Source organism: Chinchilla lanigera, unplaced genomic scaffold (assembly GCF_000276665.1).
Source record: "Chinchilla lanigera isolate Chin_1 unplaced genomic scaffold, ChiLan1.0 scaffold00074, whole genome shotgun sequence".
Lineage (NCBI taxonomy): Eukaryota > Metazoa > Chordata > Mammalia > Rodentia > Chinchillidae > Chinchilla > Chinchilla lanigera.
Window position 1 is genome coordinate 10929609 of NW_004955475.1, and position 23033 is coordinate 10952641.

The 23033-nt window shown below is 42.0% G+C and overlaps 1 protein-coding gene across 4 annotated transcripts in view; it reads left to right on the top strand.

The window, feature by feature from the left end:
- Nucleotides 1-566: 566 nt before the first annotated feature.
- The window catches only part of Taf1 (TAF1 RNA polymerase II, TATA box binding protein (TBP)-associated factor, 250kDa), a 76702-nt gene continuing 54235 nt past the window's right edge, over nt 567-23033 (top strand). The window contains exons 1-18 of one of the 4 annotated variants that reach the window (XM_005401669.2): nt 567-812; nt 1756-1870; nt 2001-2117; nt 6284-6403; nt 7878-8056; nt 8822-9040; nt 9772-9990; nt 10526-10733; nt 11314-11490; nt 12787-12914; nt 12999-13106; nt 13232-13405; nt 14123-14296; nt 14523-14627; nt 18052-18252; nt 18415-18556; nt 19142-19272; nt 20641-20721. In XM_005401669.2, coding sequence (XP_005401726.1) covers nt 693-812; nt 1756-1870; nt 2001-2117; nt 6284-6403; nt 7878-8056; nt 8822-9040; nt 9772-9990; nt 10526-10733; nt 11314-11490; nt 12787-12914; nt 12999-13106; nt 13232-13405; nt 14123-14296; nt 14523-14627; nt 18052-18252; nt 18415-18556; nt 19142-19272; nt 20641-20721 — 2718 coding nt within the window. In that variant the 5' untranslated portion in view covers nt 567-692. Of the gene's footprint in view, nt 813-1755; nt 1871-2000; nt 2118-6283; nt 6404-7814; nt 8057-8821; nt 9041-9771; nt 9991-10525; nt 10734-11313; nt 11491-12786; nt 12915-12998; nt 13107-13231; nt 13406-14122; nt 14297-14522; nt 14628-18051; nt 18253-18414; nt 18557-19141; nt 19273-20640; nt 20722-23033 lie in introns of all 4 variants that reach the window. The other 3 variants (XM_005401671.2, XM_005401670.2, XM_013502870.1) reach the window with 3 other exon arrangements.

Genomic DNA, 23033 nt, shown 5'->3' on the forward strand with positions numbered 1-23033 from the left:
AAAAAAAATGGTGTGGAGATGTAGCTCAGTGCAAACGCCCAGGGTTCAATCCGGGAGGTGGGGGCGGGAGCGCAAAACACTGGGGGGGGGGGAAAAATCTTATTACTATCGGGAAATGTCACTTCGCAACAAGCGATTTGAAATGAAGGTACCTTTGGTACAGTTTGGTACAGTTTGGTACAGTTTGGTACAGTTTGGTACGATTTAAACTTAGGTTTCCCTTTGAGAAGCAGCGATGAAGACGACAGCACGGACGAGAATAGTAATGAGTTATAATCTAGTTCCCTAGACCGCTGTAGCCTGGTAACCGGCGGGCTCCAGGTCGTAACTACGTAGCCCCAGGCCTTCCTTCTGATTGGAGGAACCTATCCCGGGCTAGAGAACGTTGGCCGGCATTTCAGAAGGCGGGACCGAATGGTTTTTTCTTTGACCAATCGCTTTCGCCTGTCCAGCCTCCTGATCTCCTAGAGACGAATGAAAATCGGTTAGTAAAGTAGCATACCAGTAGTACGTTCTCGTAGGACAGTCGGTCTTTCCGTTTACTCCTTACTACACAACTTCCTGTAGGGGCCTGACAGGTCAAATGACTGAGTGTCACTTTTGTGCGACTGGTGTTTTTATTTCCGGCGTAGTAGGGGCCAGCCTAGGATTTGCTGCCGCCTGAAACCGCTACCGGTAGTCTTCCCGCCGTCATGTCCGAGACGGACAGCGATGAAGATTGCGCTGGAGGAGGCCCGTTTTCTTTAACCGGCTTCTTGTTCGGCAACATCAACGGAGCCGGGCAGCTGGAGGGGGAAAGCGTCTTGGATGATGTGAGGAGAAGGCGTGGGGATGTACGGCGGGGGGGTGGGGTGGCTGTTGACCGCGGCAGTACAGCCGCGTACGAGAGGAGGCTAGAAGGCGTACGGCTTTGTGGGAGAGGGCGCGATGAACAGAACAGAACAGGATACCTTCGTCAGAGATTTAGGGAGTAGCGTAAAGTGCGAGCGCCCAGTTCCGCCTAAGGCAAGGAAGAAAAGAGTTTTAAAGGGGAAGTGCCCGACACGGGGAGGGGTGCCGGCGCGCTGACACTTTCCCTAGCCGGCCGGTAGAAAATAACGGCTCAGCCTAGAGAAGGTGTTTCCACCCATTGCTGCGAGACCCTCCTTGGAGATTTCTCTCGAAGCTGCGTTACTGACGCCGCTCGGCCGAGCCGGCTGTAGAGCCAGTGCTGGGCGGAAGCTGCAGCCGTCACCGGGTCCCGGCCCCAGGTGGTGGGACCCGGCTGCGAGCCCCCGGGCCACTCTGCTCCCACGCACGGCGAAGGCGGTCCGCCCAGTGTGGGCGCGCCCCTTCGCCACGCGGTTCCCCGTGCCCAGCTGACCCTCACCTGCCTTCATTTCGGTTCACTTTTCGAGGAATAAAGCTGCTGACCAATGCTCCCCGTCCCCCGCAATAAATGCACACAAAAGAGCAAATTTGACCGGAACTTGCCCGCTCATCTCGGCGAGCTCGTTTGCCTTTATTCAGAGAACTGCTGTTCCATTCGTTGAGTCTTGGTAGCCGTTCTTTCTTTTAGAGTGTCATGAAATTGGATATGGGCTAGTCAGTGGATTCGGTGAGAAATTCGTGGTACAGTTCTTGAATGTGAACATTTCTTTTAGCACTCTGCTGTCATTTTTCAGATGGGTTTATGACTTCGTTGTGAACCAGGGAAATAACCCTTGTGTGGGACGCTCAGGTTTACTTGTATCTCTGGTGCTGTCCCTTTTTCAGGAGTGTAAGAAGCACCTGGCCGGGCTGGGCGCTTTGGGTCTGGGCAGCCTGATCACTGAACTCACTGCAAATGAAGAATTGGCGGGGACTGATGGTGCCGTGGTAAACGATGAAGGTGAAGCCTGGGTCGTGGGAGTAAGGCGGGGGAGAAGGCTCGTTACCACTGAATGTGGACTTTTAAACGGGAATTGAGGGAGTGAGAGTTACTTCCTCTTTCTTGTGATTTCCCCACCCTTTATTTATAGGATGGATCAAGAGTACAGAAGATGCTGTGGACTATTCAGACATCAATGAGGTAGCAGAAGATGAAAGCCGAAGGTATCAGCAGACAATGGGAAGCATGCAGCCCCTTTGCCACACAGGTGATTCTTTGGTGTCGTAGATAGAGCTTTCCAGTGCATTTTCTTGCTGTATAGTTCTGTTAAGGCTCTGGTTTCTATGTTTTCTGCCATTGTTCTTGATTTCTCTGCCTTTTCTCTGCTTCACCCTTTGTCAGTTTAGTTCCAAGTGACCACTATCCTCTTTCTTTTGGGGCTGGCTTAACATATTCAGGCTTTAATTCCACTTATTTATTTTTATTTGTTTTTTTTGTTTGTTTGCGGTTTTTTTTTTTGTTTTTTTTTTTTTTGTCTTTTTGAGATAGGGTCTCACTATGCAGTTCAGGCTGGCCTTGAACTCGCTGTGTAGCCTTGAACTCCAGAGTCTTCCTACCTGAGCATCCTGAGTGCTGGTATTGTGCCACCTCACTTGGGCTTTTTAAATTTATTGTTTATTTATTTATTTTTGAGACAGGGTCTCACTATGTAGTTCACGTTGGCCTTAAACTCACTATGTAGCCCAGACTGGCCTTAAACTCCTGACAGTCCTCTTGCCTCAGCCTCCCAATAGCTAGGATTACAGGTATGTGCCACCACTCCAGGCCCCTTTTTAATTTTTGAAACAGGGTCTTGCAAAGTCACTAAATAGCCCAGACTGGGTTTGAATTTATAATCCTCTTACAGGTATGTGCCACAACTCCTGGTTAGAGTGTTACATTTAGTTTTGATGAGCTGCCAGAACTGCTAAGTCAAATTCCATAGCTGTTACTTTTGAGCACCTGGTTTAAGTAAGGGGGAAGTGGCAGCAGCTCTAATTTTCAATTGAAGTTGTCATTTTCAGGTTTGAGTTGTTTTGACCCAGGATGGTAAGAAAGGGGATGGAGGGGGTGTTTTTAATTGGGTTTTATGTGTTAGCGTCTAGGAAAAGGATGATGGCTGCAGTTGATAGAATCTCAGTACTATGGGATGCTCATTAGCAGGTTCTTTTATTCTCTGAGGGTACCTTCATAGTGTCCTCTTTCCCTGGCATTGACTCCCTTGCATGGCTTGATTTACAAGGGTGTTTCTTTGGAAAAACTAACTGGAAGTGGATTGAGGTTGTTAAGGAAGGTTTCATGGAGGTGAATTTTGAGCAGAATTTTGAAAGCAAGGCAGAGTTTAGTAGAGAAGAAACAGGGCATTTGGTTGGGAAATGTGGTTTGTCTAAAGATTTGGAGAAGTCAGGCGTGGGGGCATAGCCCTTTAGTCCCAGCACTTAGGTGGCTAAAGCAGCAGGATCACAAGTTTGAGGTTACATAGGGAGACTCTGTCTTTTTTTTTTTTTCCTCTTTGAGACAGGGTTTCACTATGCAGTTGAGGCTGGCCTTGAACTCACTTTGTAGCCCAGGCAGGCCTCACGCTCAAAGCAATCCTTCCTGCCTCAACCTCCTGAGTGCTGGGATTACAGGCATGAGTCACCACGTTCAGTGAGACTCTTAAAAAAGGATGAAAAAGGTTTGGAAGCCAGGCATGGTAGTGGATGGTTGTAATCACAGCCCCCAGGAGGCTGAGGCAGGAGGGTTGCCATGAGTTTGAGGCCAGCCTGGACTACAGAGCGAGACCCTGTCTCCAAAAAAAAAAAAAAAAAAACCCCCAGGAGGCTGAGGCAGGAGGGTTGCCATGAGTTTGAGGCCAGCCTGGACTACAGAGCGAGACCCTGTCTCCAAAAAAAAAAAAAAAAAAGAGAGAGAGAGAGAAAAGGTTTGGAAAAGTAAGCAAATAATGTGGGGGAATTGGCTGGCAGGTTTTCTTGAAAGGAATAAAAAATATACTGGTAAGAAATAAGAAATCAGGGTAGCGGAATTTTACAGCACCTTAATATATACATTATTTAGGATTTGATACCATAGAGAATTATAAACCACCTAGATTGTTTAGTAATAGGCAGTGTGGTATAATGAAAAAGAAACTGACCTTGAAATTTCAAATCTTGACTCAAAACTTAATGTGACTGGACAAGTTGTACAACTTCTGAAGCTTGGATTTCTCATTTTTAAAATAATCCTGGGGCTGGGGATTTAGCTCAGCGGTACAGTGCCTGCCTGGCAAGCGCAAGGTCATGAGTTTGATTTCCGGTACTAGAAAAAAACTAAAAAATAAAATAATCCTTGTTCTCTGGTTTATAATAAATGTGGTAATAGTTATCTCATTAATAATGCTCTGTGTAGGCCAGGCATGGTGGCCATGCCTGTACTCCCAACACTCTGCGCTCAGGAGGCTGAGGCAGGAGGATTGCTGCAAGTTCAAGGCCATCCTAGGGTACATAGTGAGTTGAAGGCCAGTTATATAGCCCAGCCTGAACTACATAGTGAGACCTGTCTCAAAAAAAGAAAAATAATGCTTCATGCAAATTAAATTCATTTTCACATGATGGGAAAGCAACTCTGTAGTACAGGATGATGGTAAATGCTCTGTAAATGTTAATTGGCTTTCCTTCCTGTGTGATGCTTTAGAAGATTGCTGCTTATTACTCTGAGGTTTTAGTTAAGAAGCAAAGTAACAGACCTAATTGGAGACTGCTCTTGTCTAGATATAAACTTATTAAAACCTCAAGTAAGGTGACACTATCATAAGGAAAATGATAGCCAGAGTCAAACTGAGAGTTGCTGACAAAGCATTAGTAGGACTTGGTGAGGGAGGAAATATGTTGGAATGAGTATAGACAGTTGTGATTAAACAAGACTTAAATGTGACTTTTTTATTTAAAGTTGTGTAACTAAATTGCTTAATTTCTGTGACTCAGGATAATTCCTACTTTGCAGCATTACCGGGAGAGCTATGTATAAAAAAGCTAGTCATGCCTAGGACATAGAGGGAGCTCAATAAATGGAGTTTCTTGTAATTACTACTGTTAATAGGTGACTGCAAAATACGTTGAGGGCCAAGGGCTAAGAGATTGATGGAGACAGGCTAGTCATAAGCTGAGAAAGTGAGTCTGGATATGGTAAAGGAAATTTAAAAGAGGTGAAGGATATCCCAGCGTATTGTAAGATACATTTGAATATCTGACTGCAAAGGTTCTTAAGACAGCAGATGATGTGGTGGACTTGTAGAGGGGGTAAGTCAAGGCAAAATATGTAGATTTGGGCTTAAAATTAGTCAGGGTGATTCTTTTTGTTTGTTTGTTTGATGTCTTTTTTGAGACAGGGTCTTGCTATGCAGTTCAGGCTGGCCTTGAGCTCACTTTGTAGCCCAGGCTGGTCTCGAACTTGAAAGGATCCTCCTGCCTCAGCCTCCCAAGTGCTGGGATTACAGACATGCTCCACCACACCCCACTAGTCAGGGTGATTCTTGAGAATGGCAATAGGGAGTATGTAGGAGAATAACAGTGTTTCAAGTATAAAAGAATATTCTAGGACCAAGTATTGAGTATTGCTAGTGGCTAAAGCATAGTGAAATGAAGAACAAACTGCAGAAGATGTATGGAAAGTGTATCCAAGACTTGGGAGATGAGAAGAAGAATAAAATCTAGCCTTAGGGGGAACTGACCAGAAGAGGAATGTTTAATTCAATTATTAGAGATTGAGCAGGATGAAATTTTTTAAAAACCAGAATATTATCAAGAGAGAGAACAAAAGATTTTAAACAAATTTTAGAAGCTCTAAGAAGCTCTCTTATTCTGTATGAGACATGGGCATTTGTGTATACCATGATGTCATCTTTCTGAAGGCAGAAGCTACATTTTCTGTGTATTTTTTTTTCTCTCCAGTACTAGGGATCAAACTCAAGGGTGCTAAGCCACTGAGCTATATCAGGCTTTTTAAAAAAAATTTGAGATAGGTTCTTGCTAAGTTGCCAAGGCGGGACTCAAACTTGTGATACTCCTGCCTCAGCCTCCCTCAGTGCTGCAATTATAGATGTGTACCACCATGCTCTGCTTGTATATTGTTTTTTTTTTTTTTTTTTTTTTAAGTCAGGGTCTCGCTATGTACTTTAGGCTAATCTTGAACTCACTATATAGCCCAGGCTGGCCTTGAACTCGTGCCACTCCTCTTGCCTCAGACTCCCAATTGCTGGAGTGGATTATAGGCATGCACTACCACTCCTGGTGCTTGTGTATTAAGGGACATGGACAGTACTTCTTGTGGTGCTTTAAATTTTTGAGTGGCAAGACAGCTCAAAGCTATTGTGTCATATTTTGGATATTGAGATCACCTTACTGGTTTTATTAGGTTATGATGAAGATGACTATGATGCTGACTGTGAAGACATCGATTGCAAGTTGATGCCTCCCCCACCTCCACCTCCAGGACCAATAAAGAAAGATAAAGACCAGGATGCTATTACTGGTGGTAAGCAGATACTATTTTTGTCTAAGGAGCACACTTTCATTCCTAAGTCCATGATTTTGACACTTACATCAGGGGCTACTAAAACATTAAACTAGTGTAGGAAAGATGATACTTCCAGAAACTATTTTTTTTCCAGAAACTATTTAGTCTCAAATTTTAGTGTTAAATTGCAAGTGATTTTTAATTAGTTTTACTTTTAAAACATTTGGTAACAGCCGGGTGTGGTGGTGCATGCCTGTAATTCTAGCACTCAGGAGGCTGAGGCAGGAGGACCATTGCGAATTCGAGGCCAGCCTAGGCTACATAGTGAGTTCAAGGCCAGGTGAACTACATAATGAGACCCTGTCTCAAAAAAAGAAAAACACATGTGGTAACAGTATTTTAACATATACTTAAGAGGTAGCAGTTTAGGTCAGTGTTTCTCAAATCTGGCTGTCCATCAGAATTACCTCAAGTCTCCACAATATAGAGATACCGGATTCTCACTCTTGGAGAGTCTGATTTAGACCATCTGGAGTAGAGCCCAGGAATTTAGAGTTCCTTAAGAATTTCTGATACAGTTAATCTGCATACTGGTATTTGGAGACTACCCATTTAGAAAAGACTCTACAGTATGTGTAAATTGTCTGGTGTCACCTACCATGTAGTCAGAGATTTCAGAGGTTGGTAAGGCCATCATTGAGCATCTTACTAATTCCTATACTTGTACATTAGTAACCATATCATAGGCTTGAAGATAGGAGAAGAACACTGTCTTTGGTCTTTCATATTTTTTGTTTGTTTGTTTTGGTTTTTGAGGCAGAGTCTCCCTGTGTAGTTCAGATTGGCCTTGAACTCATAGTGATCCTGCTATCTCTGCCTCCCCAGTACTAGGATTACAGGTGTGTGCCACCATGCCCAGCTTTGTCTTCTGTATTTTGAAGCTTGTGTTAACCTAAATTTGAGCCATTTCCTTTTTTAGTCTTCAGGCTAAATACTGCTGTTAACTTTGGGTGTATAGATTTGATTTTATGGTATACAATCTCCTTGTTATCCTGTGGGCCTGAAAAGAATTATCCAGTTTATATGTCCTGGGACTGGACATGATAAGGGCCCTGGCATAAATAATGACATAATCCTATTATTGCACAACATTGGGTACAATATTGGTTGCTTATGGAAAGTAGTAAATGTAGTAATAGTGTTTGTTTTCTTTCATCACAACCCTAGGGTACCCAGGTACAAGGTGAGTTGGGGATGGTGGGAAATAATGAATTTAAAGAGTTTTTTGGGTCGCATACTAGCAGTCTGGGTGCTTGGGACTATATCCCCTGCCATTAAGCCATGCATATAGTTTAGAGTGGGTGTTGGCTGAATATGAAGAATTACGTTCACAGTTACATGCCAAAGGGGTTTCTCTTCCTTATTGCAGTGTCTGAAGATGGAGAAGGCATCATCTTGCCCTCCATCATTGCCCCTTCCTCTTTGGCCTCAGAGAAAGTGGACTTCAGTAGTTCTTCTGACTCAGAATCTGAGATGGGACCTCAGGAAGCAACACAAGCAGAATCTGAGGATGGAAAGCTGACCCTACCTTTGGCTGGGATTATGCAGCACGATGCCACCAAGTTGTTGCCAAGTGTCACAGAACTTTTTCCAGAATTTCGGCCTGGAAAGGTACTTTCTAGAGAATAGCTATATTGCAAGACTGGGGATTTAGCTCAGTGGCACAAGTGCCTGCCTGGCAAGCACGAGGTCCTGAGTTCAATTCCCAGTACCAAAAAAAAAAAAAAAAAAAAAAAAACCCAAAAAATACATGCAAACCGCTGACTTCTTCCAGATACCAAGTTCTGTGAAGATGCTAAATGGATAAACTCTAAATCTATGGATTTTTGTATTCAGTATCAAATAGTTTATGTAAGAACTCTTTGCTATATTAGGGTTTTGTTTTGTTTTGAGACAGGGTCTTGCTGTATATTCCAGGCTAACCTTGAACTTACTTATGTGCCCTGGGCTGGCCTTAAACTTTTTTTGTTGTTGTTGTTAATTTGGTTTTGAGACAGGATCTTGCTATGTAGTTCAAACTGGCCTTGATCTCACTACTTAGCCTAGGCTGGCCTTGAACTTGTTGTGATCCTCCTGTAACAGCCTCCCAAGTGGGTCACCATGCCTGGGCCCGAGACAAGGTTTTACTAAATGGTTCAGTCTTGCAGTCCTCCTGTCTCAGCCTCCTAGAGTACTGGGGATTATAGGTATGCACTACCAAGCCCAGTTTAAGGGTCACTTCTTTATTTTTGTGGTAGATATCAGAGGTCTGAGTGTATACTCTTTGATTCCTCTGCATTGTTGAATGGATCCTTCAAGAGAGTTTTGAAACCTGAGTGCTGCTATTTTCCTAGCTGACACTGAGTCTCTGGTACAGTAATATGTCCTATGTTCTAGGTATTACGCTTCTTACGTCTTTTTGGACCAGGGAAAAATGTTCCATCTGTTTGGCGGAGTGCTCGGAGAAAAAGGAAGAAAAAACACCGTGAGCTGATACAGGAAGAGCAGGTCCCAGAAGTGGAGTGTTCAGCAGAATCAGAAGTCAACCAGAAGTCTTTATGGAACTATGACTATGCTCCACCACCACCTCCAGAACATTGTCTCTCTGATGATGAAGTAGGCACAATAGAAACCTGGGATTAAGGCCTACAAGGGAAACAAAGTTCTCCCTAGCTTGTGTCAAATTGGAAATAACACTTTAGCAGGCAGAGTTCTGTGCTAATTATCAATAAATAATCATGAGTCAATTCCAGTGGCTGTCCCTTCCCTGTTATAAATACAGTATTTGACAGAGGGTAAAGGTGTGGAATGAGAGTGGTGCAGATGGTGATACACTGCTGAATAGGAAGGTTTGGAAAGTAGGCAGAATATGCTGTCATATATCTTCATTTTTCTGCATTCTACCTCCAAAGAAAGAGTCTTGTTTGAGAATACTCTTAAATTTCCCTCTTGACGCTGGGTATGGTGGCACAGTCCTGTAATCCCAGCACTCAGGAGGCCGAGGCAGGAGGATCTCTGTGAGTTTGAGGCCAGCCTGGGCTACAAAGTGAGTTCAAGGCCAGGCTGAACTGCATAGCAAAACCCTGTCTCAAAATGACAAAAAAAAATTCCCCTCTTCAGGCCAGGCATGGTGGTGCATGTCTATATAATCCCAGCATTTGGGAGGCTGAGGCAAGAGTATCACAGTGAGTTTGAGGCCAGGCTGGGCTACAAAGTGAGTTTAAAGCCAGCCTGAACTACATAGTGAGACCCTGTCTCAAAGAACAGAAAAATTTTAGTTCCCCAGTAGCCTTAGGACATCAGATATAGGGAACCACCTCCCTTTCTGCTTCTCTACTTTGTTATAGATCACAATGATGGCTCCTGTGGAGTCCAAGTTTTCCCAATCTACTGGAGATACAGATAAAGTGACAGATACTAAACCAAGAGTGGCTGAGTGGCGTTATGGGCCTGCCCGACTATGGTACGATATGCTAGGTGTACCTGAAGATGGCAGTGGGTTTGACTATGGCTTCAAACTGAGAAAGACTGAACATGAACCTGTGATAAGATGCAGAGTGATGGAGGTGAGCAACACTGGTGTGTAAGAAGGGAATCATCAGTGTGCCCAGGGCTCTATCGCTAAATGATTAACTTTTTAGTTGGAGATGCACTCAGTAGGGTTTCTTTGGTGGGTGTAGCTGGTTAAACCTTTTGTTTGTTAATGGTATATTACCTTGGTAACTAGGCCCTATTCTAAGTGTTCTGTTTATGAAGTGAATGCTGTTCAGATTAGGAATGGGAGAAGACGCAAGTAATTCTATTTTCTCAAGTAAAATTAGCACGACTGTGTGTATGTTTTGTTGTTGTAATGGGAATTGCACCTAGGGATTTTGTACTGAGCTACATCTCCTGACCTTTTATTTATTTATTTTCCAGGCCTTTTATACTTTGTTTTTGAGACAGATTCACTATATTGCTAAATTGCTAAGGCTGGGCTTGAATTTAGCCAAGCACCACTTTTGGTGTGTCTCATGTATCTCTGATGTTCGATTTGGAGTGGGAACTTAGACCATTGATCAAAGATTTGTTGTTTGTTCCTTTTGTATTCTACTTCTACAGGAATGTAAGAAACTTGAGGAAAGCAGTGGCACTGATCTTCTGGCAGATGAAAACTTCCTAATGGTGACACAGCTACATTGGGAGGATGATATCATTTGGGATGGAGAAGATGTGAAACACAAAGGGACAAAACCTCAGCGTGCGAGCCTAGCAGGCTGGCTTCCTTCCAGTATGACTAGAAATGCCATGGCTTATAATGTTCAACAAGGTATCTATCTGTTCCAGCTGTGCCTAACGTACTACCCTTCATCTCAGCCATCCTAACTCATTCTAAATCGCCTTGGCTGTGATCTTTGTGCTGCTAAAGGATAGTGAAATATTTGAGTCTGAGTCTTGATTCTAATTCCTAATAATTTTTTACCCTATTAATATGCTAGCCAAACCGTTGTTAAACATTTAAGTTGTTCAAGTTTCAATTATTATAAGCAATATTGCAGTAAGAATTTTGTCTGCAACAGTTTTATTTCTTTATGTTTATTTTGAGATGGGGGTCTTCCTATGTAGTTCAGGCTGGCTTTGAACTCGCTAAGGTAACCCAAGCTGGCCTCCAGTTTATGACAATCCTCCTGCCTCAGCCTCCCAAGTGCTGGGATTATAGGTGTAGGCCACCATGCCAGGCTACCAACAGTTTTTAAAAGAGAAATATATTACCTTTTAGTAGCTGCATGAATAACTACTAACATTTGTTCTTTTTTTCTCTGCTAGACTTTTGATTGAAGGAGGCATAAATGTTTTGTCTATTGCTATTTCTTTCTCCTGCTTTGACTACATCTTTTTTATTTAACTAGGTTTTGCAGCCACTCTTGATGATGACAAACCTTGGTACTCCATTTTTCCTATCGATAATGAGGATCTAGTGTATGGACGCTGGGAGGACAATATCATTTGGGATGCTCAGGCCATGCCCCGGCTGTTGGAACCTCCTGTTTTGACTCTTGATCCCAATGATGAGAACCTCATTTTGGGTATGTTACTGCCAAGCTTTGTTCTTTTTCCATCTTTTTTCATTATATTGTTTTTGGTAGTACTGAGTATTGAACCTGGGGGCCTTTAGCATGATAGGAAATCACTCCTAAACTACATCCCTAGACGCTTCCCTCTCCCTCTTTGACAGCCTGCTGCTAATGTCAAGGGGCAGGAGGAAATTTCAAGAAGGACGAAATTAGAAAGTTCTAGGTCTAGGTAGCAGTTTGAGAGAGCAGAATTGTGGTTGTCAGTTTCTAGTATTTGTGTATTGTTCAGGGAGAAACTCATGTAGGAATGTTAGAAAGTAGAACCTTTAGGATGTCAGAGTGGAATTGGCTTATATGTACACCAACAGATGAATAGATAAAATGTGGTATCCAGTGGAGTACTGCTCAGCCAAAACGAAGGATAAATTTGAGTCATTTATAGGAAGATAGATGCACCTTAGTAATGTTTTTTTTTTTGGTACTGGGAATCAAACTCAGGACCTTGTACTTGCCAGATAGGCACTTGTGCCACTGAGCTATATTACCGAGCTATAGCCCTTGATAACGTTAAGTGAAATAAATCAGACGCAGAAGTTTAATGCGTGGTTTCTCATATATGAAAAACCCAAGGTATAAATAAATTTATTTTTGGTGTTTTTGAGACAGGGTCTGGGATGCAGTTCAGGCTAACTTTGAACCCACCATGTAGCTCAGGCCAGCCTCAAACTGATGGCAATCCTTCTGCCTCAGCCTCCCAAGTGCTGTGATTATAGGAGTGCACGACCATACCTGGGTCAAAGTATAAATAATTTAAAGGGCAAACTAAAAGATGATAGGAAACAAGGAGATAGACCTTTTGCAAATAGAAAGGGGATGTTGAGATGGAGGGAGAAGGGGGGAAAAAGGAATAAGATGTGATACAAAAATGTACCAACAGAAAAAAATGTACCAACGTTCATTATGTATTATCATGTATTCATTATGTGTTGCAAACATGTACTAATAAAAAAGATAATGTCAGGCATGTGGTCACTTTGGAGGCTGAGGCAAAAATCTCACAGGTTTGAGGCTAGCCTGGGTGACATAGTAAGACTCTGTGTCAAAACAAAAATGGTTGGGGATGTAGCTCAGTGGTGGAATACCTCTGGGTTCAATCCTCAGTGTTGGAAAAAAATGTCAGGCCTATAGTGAATCATGGACTAAAAGTGTCTAGGGTAGGATGAGAGATGTCGTTTGCAAAGCTATCAGTGAAAATGTGAATGAATTTTCAGGGTTAGCAGTTCCAAAGTCATCTTTGTTCATCCTCAGAGATTCCTGATGAGAAAGAAGAGGCCACTTCTAATTCTCCCTCCAAGGAGAGTAAGAAAGAATCATCTCTGAAGAAGAGTCGAATTCTCTTGGGGAAAACAGGAGTCATCAAGGAGGAACCACAGCAGGTCTGTTTAAAGGGGCTTAGTGTTTAGAAGAACAAAGGTAGTAAAAAAGGGTAGTCTAAGGTTTATTGGATGATCTGTCTTTAGAACATGTCTCAGCCAGAAGTGAAAGATCCATGGAATCTCTCCAATGATGAATATTACTACCCCAAGCAACAGGGTCTTCGAGGTACTTTCGGAGGGAATATTATTCAGGTACAAACAGCATATTTTCTCTGGTGACAGGGAACCTTCTTTTTTTGTTCCGATAGAGAATGTGGGTATATCTTGCCTGGGCTGCAGTCAGTATTTAATTTTAAATTTTCTATTTCTTGTTTCAGCATTCAATTCCTGCTGTGGAATTACGTCAGCCTTTCTTTCCCACCCACATGGGACCCATCAAACTCCGGCAGTTCCATCGCCCACCTTTGAAAAAGTACTCCTTTGGGGCACTATCTCAGCCAGGTCCCCACTCAGTTCAGCCTTTGCTAAAGCACATCAAAAAGAAGGCCAAGGTATAATGTAATCCTGGTTAGAAAAAAAATGCAGTTATAAATGTAGAAGTTAGGGAAATGTACTGGATATTAGATTATGTTAGGGAATTATTGTTTGTCAGATGTAATAGAATGTTAATTTTTTTTTCTGTTTTTTTTTTTTTGACACAAGGTCTTGCTATGTACTTCAGGCTGCCTTTGAACTTGCTTATATAGCCTAGGCTGGCCTCAGACTCATAGCGGTCCTCCTGCCTCAACCTTCGAAGTGCTGGGATTACAGGTGTACGCCACCATAGGATGTTAATTTAGTTATTAGGAGAATGTCTTTATTCTTACGAGATACATATGAAACTAAAGTGTCATGATGACAGTTTTCAAAAATGCTGCAGCAGAATCCATAAAAAAATAGTTATAGATAAATGAGGGAAAGTATAAACAGTTATACCTAGTTTATCACACTATTTTTTTTTAAATTTCTAAAATTTTTCTTAGTATATGTTTGCAATCATTCATCATGGGAAATTGGTACATATATGTAACACATCCACACATCTTATCACATCTTCTTTTTCCTCTTCCACTCCCCTTCCTTCATAGTACTGTTCTTTCAACTTCACTAATGTGTTTGGAAGTTTTTACAATGAAACTGAAAATTTTTTTCTGGTGCGTTTTTCTCAGATCAGATGAAATCAGTGTGTGTAGTTACTGTCAGGAGCTGTACTCTTTTTTTCTGGACAGATGAGAGAACAAGAGAGGCAAGCTTCAGGTGGTGGAGAGATGTTTTTTATGCGCACACCTCAGGACCTCACAGGCAAAGATGGAGATCTTATTCTTGCAGAATACAGTGAGGAAAATGGACCCTTAATGATGCAAGTTGGCATGGCAACCAAGATAAAAAACTACTATAAACGGGTGAGTCTCTGCTGAAAAACCTCTTCATTATTAATATGGCTGTATAGTTAGATATCTAGTGCTAACCTGTGAACATACATTTTGTCTTTTATGTTACAAATTTTTGGGGAGAAAGGAGTAGTATCTTTGTAGTTAATGTTAGTAAGTGCCATGCTTGTGGAATATTATGTATAGTCTTATTGATTATATTTGAAGATAGTAATTGAATTTGCTGTGTTTCTCATAGAAACCTGGAAAAGATCCTGGAGCCCCAGATTGTAAATATGGAGAAACCGTGTATTGCCATACATCTCCTTTCCTGGGCTCTCTCCATCCTGGACAGTTACTACAGGTAAAAGAATTTTTTCGTCTTCTCTAAGGAAATTGACAGATGAGCTAGTGCAGGCAGAACTAGTTCTGATGGACTGAGATACATTTCATATCAATTTTGGGTAGATCAGTATAATCCAGAAATTTTTATAAAAATATTTTTCTTAAAACTGGCCCCTTGGGCAACCCATTTAGGACCCTGTCCCAGGAGCTATTCCTGTTCCCCATTCATTTTCTCCAGTAAATTTTCCTACTCGTAAAAATAAAACAACAAAAAACTGGCCCCCTCTGTATTGTTCTTAGGCTACCTATAAAATAGCTTTTTGAAAATATACTCTGGCAAGGCCAGTAATATCTGGGTAGCATAGGGAAGTAAACCTAGGATTAATCATGTAATGTATGTGTGGTTAAATCCTATGTGTAAAATTGGTACATTTTGATCATAATTACTTGTGGTCTTGTGAGTACTGACTCATGCTTGCTTTTGCTGTGCTGGAGCTCAAGCTAAGAGCTTCACACATTCTAGGAAAGCTTTCTGCCACTGAGCCACGTTCCCATCTCTGAGCCACACTTGAACCATGTCATGTACAATCCTGCCATAATGAAATGCTGCTTTTTTTCCTTTGTTCTAATAGGTATTGTCTTGATTACTTTTCTCCCCTTGCTGAGACAAAATACCCGATGCCCAGAGTTAAAGATGAAAAGGTTTATTTAGCTCACAGTTTGTGGAGGTTTCAGTCCATATTGCCTGGCTCCAAGGCAAAAAGGCATGGCAGAAGAGAAATAGTTCATGGGGGGCGGGTCGCAAAAGCACCTAGAGCAAAAAGGGAGGAGCGAGAAAGCAAGCCTCTTTCCCTCCCTTATATTGTATGCAGGCTACCCACCCTAGAGCAGGTGTAGCATTCATGCCCATAATCCCAGCATTGGACCATGAATCAATCATAAACTCTAGAAGCCAGTCCCCATGACTGCATGAAGCTTTAGGGACACATCTGGACACAAACTGTAACATTCTGCCTCTGGACCCCCAAAGGCTCATGCACATCCCTTTATACAAAAGGCATTTAGTCCATCTCTAAGAGTTGCCAAAGTCCTAACAGTTTCAGCATTGCTGAAAAAAGTCCAAGTCCCACATCCCTGAGATCTAAGGCAAACTCTTAGCTGTGAGCCCCTGTACAAATGAAAGTTAAACACTTTCGACATTCAATGGCACACGATAGACAGTTCCATTCCAAAAGTTTCAAACGGGGGGATACAAAAGAATGGGACCAAAGCAAGTCCAACATTCAGCAGAGCAAACATTAAATCCCATAGTTCCATGTGGAACATCTGAAGCAATCTGGTAAGTTGTGAGCTCCAAAGGCCTTGTGTTGCTCTGGCCCTATGGTACTGCCCGTGATTGTAGCTCCCATGACTTCTTTCTTAGGCCTGCTTTGCTCTCCCTCCTTGCAACTTCCCTTAGATGCTCCTGTTCCTGGCTTTTCCAACCCTCTGGGGTCTCCACTGCACCTTTGGCTTCTCCTTCACAGCTTCGCACATTGCCCTCTCAGGGGCACACTGCCTGGTCTCCCAGGCCTTCTGAAATGGAGGTGGAAGCTGCCTTAACCCCATAACACTTGCATTCTCCATGCACCTAAACCCAGCACCACATGGATGCCGCCAGTATCTGCGGGCAGCCGGAGCAGCAGCCAGGCTTCCTCCCCTCTTGGCTATAGGGGTCGAGTGCCTGGATTGCTGAGCACTCTGAATCCAATTCTGGGGAACAAATTCTCAATGCTGCAGCCACTCTGGAACCTGGTGCAGCTGCCACCGGCATTCTGGAACATGATACTCTGTGGCTTGCTTCTCAAAGCAGTCTTTCACCTTTGCAGTTTTGAGGCTGGGAAGGGTGGAGACTTGCTGCTTCTTTGTGATGCCCTCCGGCCATCTTTTCTGTTGTCCTGTTCCTTCTCAGCAATCCAGATCTCCTCAGCTCTGTCTTTGCAGTCCACAGCTTTACTGGAGCTTTTTTTCTGGCCAAACTCACAATGTTTTAAATCATCCTGCTGGGCTCTTTGCTCTTTTTCTCAACATAAATCTGGCTAACAGCCCCCAGCAATAGCCATGCCACTGCCTCAATATTTGACTGCCTGGAAATTTCTTCGGCCAGTTTAATTAGTCTGTCACCCTTAATCTTAGTCTCAGGCAAAGTCTGGACATGAGCAAAATGCAGACAAACTTTTTGCCAAATTATAACACATATCATCTGGAGTACAGCATCCAAATACACTGCTTCCCAGCAGAAACCTCCAGAGTGTGGTCTTTACCGGCTAGATTTCTACCAGCCTTTTGGTCTTCTGAGGTCTGACCAGACTCTCTCATACAGAACAGCTGAAGGTGTACCAGCTCTACTCTCTCAGGCAACATCTCCGAACCTTTCCAAACTCTTCTCGCAAGCCATTCCCAAAGGCTCCTGAACCACTTAGTCAGGTATAGTCACAGTTAAGACCCCACTCCTCCAGAACCAAGTTTCATCTTGGTTACTTTTCTGTCATTGCTGACATAAAATACCTGATGCCCAAAGTTAAAGAAGGAAAGGTTTATTTAGCTTACAGTTTGTGGAGGTTTCAGTCCATACTCGGCTGGCTCCAAGGCAGCATGGCATGGCAGAGGGCAATAGTTCATAGGGGCAAAAAACAGCAAAAGCAATAAGAGCAAAAAAGGAAGAGCTGAGAGAGCAAGCCTCTTTTCCTCCCTTATATTGTATGCAAGCTACCTACCCCAGGGCAGGTGTAGCACTCACACCCATAATCCCAGCGTTGGACCATGAATCAACCATAAACTCAAGATGCCCGTCCCAGCTGGGCGTGGTGGCACATGCCTGTAATCCCAGCACTCAGGAGGCTGAGGCAGAAGGATCGTTGTGAGTTCGAGACCAGCCTGTGCTACAAAGCGAGCTCAAGGCCAGCCTGAACTACATAACGAGACCCTGTCTCAAAAAGACAAAAAATAAAAGAAGCCTGTCCCATGACTGCATGTGGCTTTGAGGGGACATCCAGACACAAACCATAACAGGTATAGAGAGGTTCTTTGGTAATGCATTTTATATTTTTACATATTCATACAGTGAATGGCAGAGGTAAGGGGCTGGGGATTTAGCTCAATGGCATGGCACCTGCCTGGCATGCACAAGGTCGTGAGTTTGATTCCCGGTACTGGAAAAAAAAAAAGCAGAGGTAGCCTCAACTGAATTAAAATCCTGTATTCTCAAATACTGACCCTGAATGATAGTGGGTAAAAAAGTTGTCTAATTTTAATATTCCATATGATAGTCCATTTACTAGGTAGACCTTATTAGATAGCCTGATGAAGATGGAGAGCAATGTGCTTGATTTTCCTTTCTCATTAGCTGACTAAAATTCATAGGGTTTCTCTGTATGTAATTTTTATGGTTTTACTTTTGTTAGGCATTTGAGAACAACCTCTTTCGTGCTCCAATCTACCTTCATAAGATGCCAGAAACAGACTTTCTGATCATTCGGACAAGACAGGGTTACTACATTCGGGAATTGGTGGATATATTTGTGGTTGGCCAGCAGTGCCCCTTGTTTGAAGTTCCTGGACCCAACTCCAAAAGAGCCAATACACATATTCGAGACTTTCTACAGGTAAGAGTAAGAGTTTGGAGGGATGGACAGGATATACATGAAAAAGGTTTGTGGATTTGGGGGCACATTAGGAAAGATGAAAACACAATGGAGCTTGGCAGGGGAAGGAGCACCAGTGGGGACTTCTATCCTTTACCTAAAATACATTTGTTTGTTGGGCAGGTCTTTATTTACCGCCTCTTTTGGAAGAGTAAAGATCGGCCAAGGAGGATTCGAATGGAAGATATTAAAAAAGCCTTTCCTTCCCATTCAGAAAGCAGCATCCGGAAGAGGCTAAAGCTCTGTGCTGACTTCAAACGCACAGGTATCCGTGTGACCTGTTTTTTGTCTTCTGTGTAATTCTTCATTATATCAAAAATTATGAGGGCTTTCCTTTAAAAGATAAGCATGCAACTAAAAAGATAGAAATCAGTAACTGTTAAAAGGAGAAGGTAGCCAGCTGGGTGTGGTAGCACACACCTGAGATACCAGCACTCTCGGAGGCAGAAGCAGGATTGCAACTTTGAGCCCATCCTAGGCAACTTAGCAAGACCCCTGTATCAAAAATAAAAATTAGGAAAAGGGCTGGGGATGTGGCTTAGTGTGAAGGCTCTATGTTCAATCCCCAGTACTCGGGGGGAAGAAAGGAGAAGGCAGCAAATCTTTTAACTGTGGAAGCTTTGATTGCTTTTTTGGTAATTACTTGCTAGGAAAATTCATTGTGATTGTTGGATGTCTATATATGAGATGTAGGAAACCTAGCATCAGGGGTTTGGTTGATCAGACAGTCATGCTAACTGTGGCTAAGCATTTTACCATTTACGGCATTGCCTAGATTCAAGCTCTGTTCTCCTGCTACTGTTAGTGAATGTTGGAGCCTTTAGAATTGAGAACTCTGTGTCTTTTCCAGGGATGGATTCTAACTGGTGGGTGCTGAAGTCTGATTTTCGTTTACCAACTGAAGAGGAGATCAGAGCTATGGTGTCTCCAGAGCAGTGCTGTGCTTATTATAGTATGATTGCTGCAGAGCAGCGACTGAAGGTAAGAAGCTTCTTTTTAGACACTGCTTATGCCTCAGTTTCAGAGATAAAGAAGACTCCTTCTCATTGTCTTAGGGATGATGGTTACTAGATTACCAATTACTAAAAAGTTCAACCTGTATGAGGTACTTTTTATGTACATCAATTCTGGGGAAAACTACGGTGTATCGTAAGTGTCAATGGGAAGGTTTAATGAGGGACTTAAAACATTGTTTTGTGGGGCTGGGGATTTAGCTCAGCGGCACAGCGCCTGCCTGGCAAGCACAAGGTCGTGAGTTCGATTCCCGGTAACGGGAAAAAAAACCAAAAAAATAAAAATAAAAAAGTAAAAATAAACAAAACATTATTTTGCTTTGAAAGTAGTTGCTCATCCAATTGGGTGGTGACTTAAATCTCTTTGCAAGACAAGCATAAGATCTTGGAAACAACTCAGATGCCCATCAATTGAGGAATGGATAAAAAAGATGTGGGTTTTTTTATACAGTGGAGTACTACTCAGCCATAAAGAAGGATGAACTGGAGACTTTTATAGGTAAATGGATGCAACTCGAGACCATACTCCTAAGTGAAATAAATCGACCCACATGTGTAAACATTGTATGGTCTGTAGTATGAGAAGCTGAACAAGTAAATAGGACCCAAAATGTATAATAGATATTGTGAACTGGGAAGAAACTGTTCAAATGAAAAGAGAAACTGTGGTGGGGGAAAGGGGAAAGGAAGGGAAAAGGAAAAAAACTACATATATAAACAAGATAGCTAAGATAGCTATACTACTAGTTTCTCTTAGTTCATTGAAAAGAAAGGTTTGTGAAAATATTATTTGGAGAATATCTTGTACCCTGAGTAACTACTCTGAAGATAACAGTATACAGTATATTATTGTTACCTATTTCTTGTTTTCAAATTCTGTTTTATTTTTTTTCTTCTTTTTGTAATAAAAAAAAAGACAAGCATAAAAGCAGAGAAAGTACTTGTCAGCCTCCCAGGTGAGCAGAGATGATGAGGAGTGCTGGAAATGTGGTTGGGATAAGGACAATATCCTTATAAGGCCAGAATAGAAAACGTCCAACTAGGGAGGTACAACGTAGCTCTGTCGCACTACATCTCTGCTTAGTTTTTTTATGGGCCTTGATTACTTAATTAATTTTTATGGGCCTTAATGTATCAGCTAGTTAAGTTCCTTGGAATGTGGCAGTACAGTATATTTTCCCATAGCCTAAGCATGTACAGTGGTGAGATATAGTGGAAACTTTATAGAATCCATTCTCCTTGCAAAATATACTTTTCTGTACTTGGTATTCAGTAAAACCTGTGTTTATGTTTTTCAATTGATTTTTTTTTTTTTTGTGGAATTGTCCTCTTCCAGGATGCTGGCTATGGAGAAAAGTCCTTTTTTGCTCCAGAAGAAGAAAATGAGGAAGATTTCCAGATGAAAATTGATGATGAAGTAAGACTGTATACTCACTTTTTCCCCTGAATGAGCAGATTAAACTTTTTTTTGGTGCATACTGGCCATACAAAATAATAGGTTTCAGCCAGGGATATATAGCTCAGTGGCACAGCGTCTGCCTGGCAAGTGCAAGGTTCTGAGTTAGATTCGTGGTACAAAGTAATAATAATTATAATAATAATAATAGGTTTCATTTTGACATATTTGCAGTATGAATATAACATACTTTGGTTTGTTTTTTTTTATCATTTAGGTTTTGTGGGGTTTTGCTTTTTTTTTTTTTCTCCAGAGACAGGGTCTCATGTAGTTCAGTCTGGCCTTGAACTCACTATGTAGCCCAGGCTGACCTCAAACTCACAGGGATCCTCCTGCCTCAGCCTCCCAAGTGCTGGGATTACAGGTGTGTGCCACCACGTTCAGCCATACTTTGATCATTTCTACTTCCACATTATCCCACCAAATACATCCTAGTCATTATCTCCTTTTTTTTTGGTGCTAAGGAACTAGCCCAGGACCTCATGCCTGCTAGGCATACACTCTACTACTGAACTCCATCCCTCACCCCATTTACCTTTTTTTATTTTGAATTTTTTGGGGTTTATTTGTTTTGGGGGGGTACTGGGAATCGAACTCAGGATATTGCACTTGCCAGGAAGGTGCTTGTGCCACTGAGCTGCAGCCCCGGCTCTTTTGATTTTTGAGATAAGATCTCGCTATGTAGTTCAGGCTGGTCTTGAACTCACCATGTAGCCCAGGCAGACCTCAAACTCTGAGTCAATCCTCCTGCCTCAGCCTCCCAAGGGCTGGGATTACAGGAATGTGCTGCCATGTCTGGCTCTCTTTTTTAAAAGAAACAGCTTTATTGAGGTAAAACTGACACATACTAAGTTGCATACATTTAAAGTATACCGTTTGACACATTTTGCCATGTGTGTAAAGCTGAGAAATGAGAGATCCTTACTACAAGATAAGCAGATTTGTCATCTCCAGTTTTTTTTTCTTTTGTTGGTACTAGGGATTGAACCCAGGGTCATCACACTGAACTATATCTGTAGACCCTTTTAAATTTTGTATCATTGTCTTGCTAGGTCACAAAATTGCCCAGGTTAGGCTTGAACTTCTGATCCTCCTCCTTCAACTTCCCTGAGTGCTGGGATTACACTATGTGTCACCACACCTTGCCTACCCCCCAAAATTTTTTGTGGCTCTTTATAATCCAGTGTCATGCCTCCTCCTTTCTCTCCCCACTGTTTATTTCCTGGTAAGCACTGATCTGTGTTTTTTGGCTTTTTTCTCTTTTTGAGATAGGATCTTATTATGTAGTTCAGTCTGGCCTCGAATTCAGTATGTAGCTCAGGTTGGCCTTGAACTCATGGTGATCCTCTTTCCTCAGCTTCCCAAGTGCTGGAATTATGGAAGTGTGCCACAACACCTGGCCTGATCTGGTTTTTGTCACTATAGTTTACTTTGCATTTTTTATAGTTCTAGATAAATGAAGTCATATGGTGTATGCTTGCTATTTTAAAAATAGGTGGTAAAATATATACAATAGAAAATTTATCATCATAATCTTCTTTTTTTTTTTTTTTTTTTGTGGCACTGGCGATTGAACGCAGGACCTTGTGCATGCTTGGCAAGTGTTATACCACTGAGCTACACCTCTGGCCCAGCATTTTAATCTTTACATGTATAGTTTAGTATTGTTAAGTACATTTTCATTGTTTTATAATCAATCTCCAGAACTCTTTGTATCTTACCCACCTGAAACCATACCCATCAAATAACAACCTTTGGGTTTTCTCTTCCTCAAGCCCCTGGCAACTAGTACTTTATATTTTTTTGAATTTCTCAAAGATATTTGTCTTTTGTGGCTAGTTTTTTGCTCTTGATAAATAACACAGTATCCTCCAAGTTCCTTTTTTTAAAAATCGTTTTATTTTTTTTGTGTGGAACCCAGGCTTCACACATGCTACAGAAGTCCTCTATGATTGAGCCACACACCCCTAGCCTAGAACTTCTTTTTAATATTCCATTATACATATATACCACATTTTATTTATCTATTTATTCATTGACAGACATTTGGATTGCTTCCATCTTTTGGCTGTATTTTTCTTCAGTGTTACACTTTCAGCTCTTACATTTAGGTTTTTTATTTGTTTTAATTTTGGTGTAAAAATGTAAGAGGCTAACTTCATTCTTTTGCATGTGAATATCCAGTTTTTTCAGCACCATTGGTGAACCAACACCATTGGTTGCGTGTATCAGTAGTTTCTTTTTATTGTTACATAGTGTTCTATGGTAGGTAC